The 9,131-nt window shown below is 44.0% G+C and overlaps 1 protein-coding gene across 1 annotated transcript; it reads right to left on the reverse strand.

Annotated features, from left to right (window-relative positions):
- Positions 1-8,456: 8,456 nt before the first annotated feature.
- On the reverse strand, positions 8,457-9,131 carry LOC149196684 (uncharacterized). The gene has a single exon (XM_089408385.1). The coding sequence runs from the start codon at positions 9,129-9,131 to the stop codon at positions 8,457-8,459; it is 675 nt and encodes a 224-aa protein (XP_089264511.1).

Raw genomic sequence — 9,131 nt, forward strand, 5'->3', positions numbered from 1 at the left:
GCGTTTGTTAGCATAACTTAACACACCACCACCTACAACTGACAAGGAAATATGGACCAAGAAAATGCCCACATTTCTCATGTTCCCCGCGACGTGGGAATATGGAAGCGAATAGATGGGTAGAAGGCAAGGAGCCTGAACAAAAAGGAAGAATGAAAAGAAAAATAGGGATTCAAATGGTAAAAGAATGCAAGACATACGCAATGTGAGGGAATGTTCGAGAGAGAATGAGTTTTGCAACACAAGAGCATGAATGTTGAGCACTAGGGAAATCCTGCTGAGGCTAATGGGATGTGATTGTGTGTCTTGATGTATTGAAGTTGTGGAATTTGTGTTTCCAAGTTTGGAAGGATCAATGGAAGGCTCAGAGGAGATTGTTGGGTGATGAGTGTTTGTTGTATGACTGATAAACCACTAGGAAAGGTTGCAATTCACTGGGGTTCTTGTTGAAATGGCTGATAAACCATTAAGTGCTTCCAATAGGGAGGATAAACCACTTCGTGCTCACCAAGTAAGTTGATAAACCACCTAAATTGTGAGTCCAGGTTCATGCAGTGCTTTCCTTGAAGATACAACTGATAAAACGCCTAAAAAATTAACACATACTCCTGGACCTAAGCAATATTCAATCTGAGTCTGATTGAAATCCCTCAAATAGTGGATATGGCTTGGGGGTGGACAATTATAATAAATACTATGGTGCAGCTAGCCTATGGTTGGTTAGAGAGTTAAAGTCTCGCCTTAAGTTTCTAGCCATCTCTAGTCATTCAAATAAGTGCCATGGCTTGTGTATAATGGACTTACATTAATTACCTAGACTGGCATGTTAATGAATAATGAATGGCACTATGTTATCTTGAATACTTATTGGAAATTGTTGCATGTCCTTAATAGGAAATAGGCCTTGATGTTATTTTGGCTAAGATGGAAATACTGGCTTTATGTGGATGTTATCAATGTCATTGAATATCTATATGTGTGTGTGTGTGTTTCTGCAAATGTGGTCAGATTGCATGAGGACATGCAAATATATATTGATAACAGTTTTGTAATGGTTGGCATGTTTATAAATTGTAAGGTTCATTGTTCTTGCTTAATATGCACTTTGCTTATGCCCATGATGGATATGCCCTATGTATAGGTATCTTGTAAGAGTATAGAACTCTAAGATAAATAGATGCAAAGTAGTTGTATCCTTAACTTTGTGGACATTCATTATTATATTGCATGATCTCTCTTTAGAGTTGATGTCCCTACCCAAGACTTATCTCCTTATTTGAACATGGTCTTATTGCATAAAAATTTCAAAGCATGGCTAGCTATGGTTTAGCCGAGTGTTGGTGCCAAATGGTAGGCATGTTATTGAATTTATTTGGAAGTATTTCTAACTTGAGTTAAGGTTTGAAAAGTTGGAATTTTGGAGTGAATGTTTTAATCTTGTCACAATAATGGTATTGAGCATTGGTCAGGACCATGAAAGGCTTTAGAAAGATAATGAAGTTCCTAAGACTTCAAGTAGGGAATACAGAGCAAAAAGGGCTTGCATGCAGATTGAGCACGCTTGGTTAAATTAATAATGGAAAATGGGAAATTTACAAAATATTGGAGGAAATCATAATCACAATTTAAGCCTGATAATCACATAGTTGAGGGAGAGTATTAATCATAATAAAGGATTAATGCTTAATCCCACGTCACACCTGTTGTCAAGAAAAACTTGTTGGAGAAGTGGTGCTATGACCAAAATCATGTGACAAATGCCCCTTCTCATCTCTTGGTGTGGAATTTGTCATCATGTCATGCCTAGTTTGGGTATGGGCTTCCATTGGCATTGGGCACACTGACATGGATGCATTGAAGAGGCGTTAAGTGTGGGGCCACCAAAATTTCTTATAACATGAGTTTATTGATTAACGTAGAGGACCAAGATCTAGTGGAACCCTAGCTTAAGTTGAGATGGAATATGCCATGTAGGCTAGGGTATGGCCACATGGTTGCCACAAGTGACTCTCAAAGACATGGATTGATGATGTGGCAAAGCACTAATGTGTAACACTACTTGTGTGACACGTGGTAGGCACAAATGGGAATTTTAGGTGGCCAAGGTGCTTGGTTATGGATGACATGTGGAACCTTTTGTGTATTCCATGTGGCAATTTTACATCGTCACAAAGTCAGTATGATGACAATGTACATCATTTTTTTTTCTAAATAAAATTACTCTATTAACATTAAAGGGGTAAAATTACATCTGGACCGAAGTCAAAACAACTGCCCTGAAGGAGAGGCAGAGAATATCAGAAACACTGCCCATGATAGTGAACTTGGTTGAGAATCAGTTATCAAATCCCACACAGGGGAGCAAGTGTTGACCTTCTTGATATTACAGTACTTACAAAAATTCACAAAAACTTGCATTTTGAACCATAACTTGCAGAGGTGAACCCACTTATCAGCTTGAACAAAAATCTGCCCACTATTATGGGCCGCATGACATGAAACAAAGGCAACAGAGAGCGAATTAATCATCTAGAGGTTCTTCCACAATTCTGCACCAACCGAAATCAGGCAGATCCCTTGCACGAGAAGCATTAGTTCTAGAAGGACCAGGATCTGCTGGCGCCATCACCACATCCAGAGCATTGCGAGCTTGAACCTCCAGAGCCTATAAAGAAGACGGATTCAGTGCAGAGATAGAACCAGGGCCCTCCTAATGAGAGATGGACTCACCCACCTGGTCTTCCTCATGAAAGAACACCGAGATGTGAGTTGTAATCCTTGGACAATTCATAGAGTAATTGAAGGTGAAAATCATAGAGCCAAATGAGGGAGAAGACGTGGAGTCTGGAGAACAGGGCTCAGGGTAATGGTTGGGCAGATGAAGATGCCCTCTCCCACTGTGAGTGCGAGGGTAATGACCTGCTATGAATTCACTGGAGAGGGAGGGAGAATTGGAGGACGGGCTGGAGGGCGCATGCCGAGGAGTACCCCTGCGGCACCTCATTCTATGGCGAAGATGGGGCATAGCGAAAATAGCAGCGGCACTATGAAAACAAGGTCGAGCACCCACGATGGCAGAGCACGGGCTAATCAGATAGTCATCCAAATGAGGACCAGAGGCCCTAGAGAGAAACCAGGGAATTGATGAATGCAGCTCCTCAGGACTGCCAGAGCCTATCTCCAGCTTAGTCGCCCCTTTCAAACCGCTAGAGCCAACACCATACAGACCATAACCAGACCGACATAGCAACAAAGGTTCCATAGCCATCCCATGGCTGAGCCTAAATTTATCTCCCTTCGTCCTGCCTCGAATAGCACCCGCCATTACTATGGCATTGAAGAGAGCCAAGGTCCGATGCATTCCAGAGCATGCGGAGGCGATGAACATATCGGATGACAGGTTGGGAGGATCAGAGCTGCTTGAGGTGAAGCAAGTGAACCCTGCGATCCCCTTATGCCGAGGTTCTTTCTCCATTTGGCAATTAACTATGCGGTACAGGGTAGGCAGGTGTCGTCCCACCTCGCCCCACCCCTGTCCCATCGCATTAACATCCTGGCGAGGCACCCGCATCCGGGGGAGCTGCATCCTTTTGGACCAAAATTTTGCATTCCTGTTTTTGATCATGATTCTGAATTATGTCTAGAGCTCCAGAGAGAAGAGAATGCCCATTTTCCACTCCCAGGTTGGCCAGAAGATCAGCAACCTTGTTGCCTTCCCACTTAACATGATTGAATATGATTGCTCGGTTGGTGCTAAGCGATTTTTCTATGGCATCCAGTCTGGCTTCAAGTCTCCAACTGTTGGCAATTTTATGCGCATGAGCCCCATTGAGAAGTTGGTTGGCTAAGTTGATGAGGATTAGGGAGTCACCTTCTATCTCCAGAGGATGGAAGCCATGCTGCTGGGAAAGGAGGATTCCTTGCCAGAGACCCTCCAGCTCAGCCGAGTTATTCGTGTCCCATCCAATGGTGCCAAAGTAAATTAGGAGTGGCGAACCCTTATGATCTTTGAAAATGCCTCCAAATCCAGCTTTGCCGGGGTTGCCCTTAGATGCTCCATCATAGTTGAGTTTGAAACTATGCCTTGGAGGGGGGGACCAGCTGTGCTTTCTGATGGTCTGTGAGTGGGAGTTCCTTGAGGGAGTTGTATGTTCCAGTTTTCCCAAATGGCTGTCTCATTTTCCAGCTTGGGAAAGTCATCCGGAAGCCAAGATTGAAGTGCCAAGGTCTCTTTCAGATTGAGACAGAAGTTGCCCCAAATGATTTCTAAAGGAGTGCTTTGGTCTTTGAAGATACGCTTGTTCCTTTCTTTCCATATTGTCCAGAGGAGAAGGCCGGGTATTAGTCTCCATAGTTGATTGAGAAGTGAACTTTTATAAGGGCTTTGGTGCCAATGGTGAATGGAGTCGATAATATCCTCGGACATTCGGCATTTTCTTTGGCAACGGAAGCTGGCTTTCTCCCACAGTTTGTTGGCTAGAGTACATGAGTCCAAGAGATGTTGAAGCGATTCCTCCTAAGAATGACAATTGGGACAAATGGAGGGCCCATGAATGTTTCTTTTCCTTAAATTGTCCCACATTAGGATTTTCCAGTGCCCAGTGAGCCAGAGAAATAAGGAGACTTTGGGCCAAGTTCTCGGAGCCCAGATTCTTTCCCATATAGGATCCAGAGGCATTGAATCTTTGCAAGTAATTTTGTAAGCCTCTTTGGTAGTGAAGGAGCCTCTAGGAGTATATCCCCATCTCAAGATATCTTTGCCTTCGGAGTATCTAATGTGACGTTTTTGGAGCTCACTCTCCAAGACCTCTTTAGTCTGGTTATCTGCGTTTCTGATCAGCCTGTCGATCTGCTTCCATTGTCTGTACCCTTGTTCTGTCTCCAGAATCCACTGTTACTTAACGGACTCCTTTTGTTGCTCCTCCCATTCTTGGCAAGGAGGCGGGCAGAGGATGTCTTTGAGCTTTGGGAGCTGATTCCAGGCGTCCGTGCAGAATCGGGCAGTGCTGCCGTTTCTAATTTCCCAAAAACTGTGTTGTTGGATCAACAAGAAGTGTTGTCTAGTAGCGTTCCAAATTAGCGATCCTTTTTCAGTAGGAGTGAATCTAATAAGCTCCTCCACTGGTCTGTGATTGGCGTATTTGGCTGTCCAGATGGCTGCCCAAGGCTTATTGGGCGTAGAGAGCCATTGCCACCATATTTTGGCGCCCATGATTTCATTACTATGATTAGGATCTCGCAGACCTATGCCCCCCTTTTCTTTTGGCTTGCATGTTGTAGTCCATTTGACAAGGGCCCATTTGCGATTTGTGCCAGATGCGCCCCAGAGAAAATTGCGCTGTAGAGCTCTGATTTTTTTAAGGACCCATTTAGGCACTGCCAGTATTGAGAAGAGATAGAGAGGCATTGCCTGAAGCACAACTTTGATTAGCACTAATCTGCTAGCTATGTTCAGAGTTTTGTGAGTCCATAAAGTGAGACGAGATTCCAGTTTCTCAAGGAGCATATGCCAGGAGGCGTGCTTGATTGCAGATTCTATAAGGGGGGCACCCAGGTATTTGGAAGGCAGGGAGGCTATGGAGAAGCCGAGAATGCGGGCAATAGCATGTTGAGTAATAGGAGGGGTGTGAAAAAAGAAAATCTGCGATTTTGCCTTATTTATGCTTGTTCCTGAAGCATCAGAGAAATCATTCAAGAGGGATTTAAAGATGGAGGCTTCCTGAACAGAAGGGTACTCGAAAAGCATGTTGTCATCAACGAATTGTTGATGAGTGATGGCTGGAGAATTGTGAATGGATATTCCTTTGAGATGTTGGGAGAGAAGGGCTTGCTTGATATGGTGACCCAGACCTTCAGCCATTAGAACGAAAAGGAAAGGGGATAAGGGATCTCCTTGCCTGATGCCTCTGGAGGGACTGAAAGGTCGAGAGGGAATGCCATTTATGAGGATTGAGAAGAAGGTTGTAGAAATTAAGCTCTGAATCCAACGAACCCACATTGGTGAGAAGCCAAAGGCATTTAACATTTTTTGAATATAAGTCCAACTTAACTTATCAAAAGCTTTGGAAAGGTCAATCTTGAGAATCATACCTGCCTGTTTGGTGTTCTTGAGGGAGTGTATGATCTCATGAGTGAGGATAATGCCGTCCAAGATTTGTCATCCTTCAACGTATCTGGATTGTTCAGGTGATATGAGCAAGGGCAGAAGTGGCTTCAACTTGTTGGCAATGACTTTAGATATAACCTTGTATATGACATTGCAAAGAGCAATCAGGCGAAATTTTTCCAGAGTGAAGGTGCTCTCTTCTTTGGGGATGAGGGCGATAAAATTTGAATTAAGAGAGGGTAGCAGCCAACAAAGAGTGCGTAATTCCTCCACCACTTTCCACACTTCCTCTTTTATAAGATCCCAGAAAGAGTGGAAGAAAGTAGTGGTGAAGCCATCTGGACCAGGAGCTTTGCCCTCCTTAAGCTAGTTCATAGCCAAATCCACTTCCTGAGGCGTTACAGGTCGAAGAAGGAGATGGTTGTGTTCTTCTGTGATAATTTTTGGCACATTTTGAGTGATCTTTTCTATAGCCGGTCATCTATCAATTTGGGGTTCTTGAAGGACCTCCTGGAAGTGACTGATGAGTTCCTGCTCAATCTCTGCATGGTTTTCCACTCTTTCCCCTCCTTGATTTTGTATGAAAGAGATGGTATTGTGCATTCTTCTTTGAATTGTAGTTCTATGGAAGAATTTAGTGTTCCTTTCGCCTTCTTTCAGCCATTGAATCCTAGATTTCTGCTTCCAAAGAATTTCTTCCTGCTTTCTCCTCTCCTCCAATTGATTGTGAATGTGCCTTTCCAGTTCCAAAGTCCCATCCTTGTATCCCTCTGTGATTATCTGTTGCTGGAGATCTCTCATTTCTTTGTTTAGATCTTGTTGCCCCTTGAAGATGTTGCCAAAAGTCTCTTGATTCCAGCGTTTGATTTGGGCTTTCAGGAATTTGAGTTTCTGTTGAAACTAGAACATTTTTTATCCTTCTGGGGCTGGGAAGTTGTTCCAAGTGGATCTGATGAGATCGTTGAAGGCGGGATGGGAGAGCCAGAATGCCTCGAATTGGAATGGACGTCTGGTTGAGTTGCCTGGCCTTTGCCATTGGAGAGAGATCGGCCAATGGTCAGAGCCAGAGTATGGAAGAATAAATGCTGAGAGGTCGCCACCGAGATGCACTGCGTTATCAGTGATGAGGAATCTATCGAGTTTTGAAGCAATTTGTTGCCACCCAGCCCTGCGATTGCTCCAAGTGTGCATTCCATTGGACGATTGCATATCTATTAGCAAGTTGTTTTGGATAAATTCTTTGAAGTGGTCATTTTCCTGTTCCAGCTTGGCTCGACCTCCCTTCTTTTCCTCTAACTTGGTGATCATATTGAAGTCTCCTCCAATGATCCATAAAGGATGGACCCTATTGAAGTTAAGAGCTTCTATTGTGTCTAAAAGAGCGATTTTGTTAGCTGCTTCTTGTGGGAAGTAAACATTTGTGAGATGACCATGAATGTTGGTGCCGATTATATGAAATGTTGCCTGTATAATGTGATGGGAGGCATGGAAATCTGAAAGCGTTATCGCTTGCGTGTTCCAGGCAATTTCTAGACCTCCGGAGGCACCCGAAGCGTCCACTGCAACCGATTGACAACCTGGCCACGCTTTAGAGAGGATGTTTCCCAAAGTTTTACTATTACATTTTGTTTCCTGCAAAAATAATATCTGGGTTGCTCCTGCTTTATCATATTTTTTATCATTCTAAGTTTCCTGGGGCTATTGAGCCCTCTTAGATTCCATGAAGTGAGCTTCATAATTCACCGTTAGTAGCGGGCTAGTAATACTTTGTCAATTTATCATATCTGCCTGAGTCAACCACAATTTTCCCTATGGCAATAGTTCTCTAGAGATATGTCTTTCTTCCGCGTTTTTTGGAGTCTTTAGGAAGGAAGCATCCATCCCATTGACTGCCCAGTTGTATTCCCAGTTGTTGTTGCTGATAGGCCCTGGATATGATGACTTCCAAAGTGCTGAGCTGATGCACTTGGATCTTATCATATTCCTTCTTTCTGCATACTTGTTCCAGCTCAAAAATGTCTAATCCACCTAAATCTATGCTTTCCGGCTCTTCATCCATGTGTTGCGTTTGACTGCCTTTCGCTGAGGTGAGAGCTAAGTGCATAGTTTGGCTGGGGAGACCATCAACATCCATTTCATTAGATTTCCCATCAGGGTTCTTGTGAGTCACCTTAGGAGTCCCCATGAAGACTTTTGGAGGCAGGGTAGTGGGAGAGGAGGCAGAAAGAGGGGGCGGAGGGGAAGGGATGATCAGCGGTGGGATTGGCACAGAGTTTTGGGGTGGGTCTTCCGAATCTTTGGCAAGAACCTCAAAGTTGTTGCTCGTGGAGGGGATGGAAGCAACGTCCTGCTAGGATTTTTTCCCAGAGGAAGGTTTTTTATGCGATCTTTTACGGTTTGCAACCTTAGTGAAGCCCTCATGGTCCGCCTTGCCTGCGGGTTCAGAGGCTTGAGGTTTGGCATTTAGAGGGCAATCTCTGAAAAGATGCCCAAGGGCATGGCACTTACGACAGCGAAAGGGAACATGTTCAAAATCTAAGGGTTGAATCCATTCATAGTCATCATGAAAGAGACTTACCGAATCCGGAAGGGCTTTGTCCAGGCACATGAAGACACAAATGCGGGCATAGGAGGTATATCTACGCAACTTCGTTTCTTCAGCAATTTTGATGAACTCTCCCAGCCCTTTACCAATGTCTCTGAGTGATTCTTCATCCCAGTATTCTGATGGGAGCAAGTACATCCTGATCCATACTGGCGCCCAACTGAGATCCTCCTTGTCAGGGTTGAATCTCTCTCTCCATGCCCTTAAATATAGACCAGCATAGTTGAAGAAGTAGGGACCTTCATCCATGACCCTGTTCCAATATTCGATGCAAATAAAAATTGCCGTGAAAAACCCTTTTGGTCCCAGCTGCAGGGTAACATGTCCCTTGGGTTTCCATTTGGCAGAGATCCATCCTTGCAGAGCTTTTTCCGTCGGCCAGAATCCAATAAATTTTCCAATGAGCGCATGGTCCTTCAT

Source organism: Pinus tabuliformis, chromosome 2_2, assembly GCF_031772625.1.
Source record: "Pinus tabuliformis cultivar Carrire ecotype Pingquan chromosome 2_2, CPIR1, whole genome shotgun sequence".
Taxonomy (NCBI): domain Eukaryota; kingdom Viridiplantae; phylum Streptophyta; class Pinopsida; order Pinales; family Pinaceae; genus Pinus; species Pinus tabuliformis.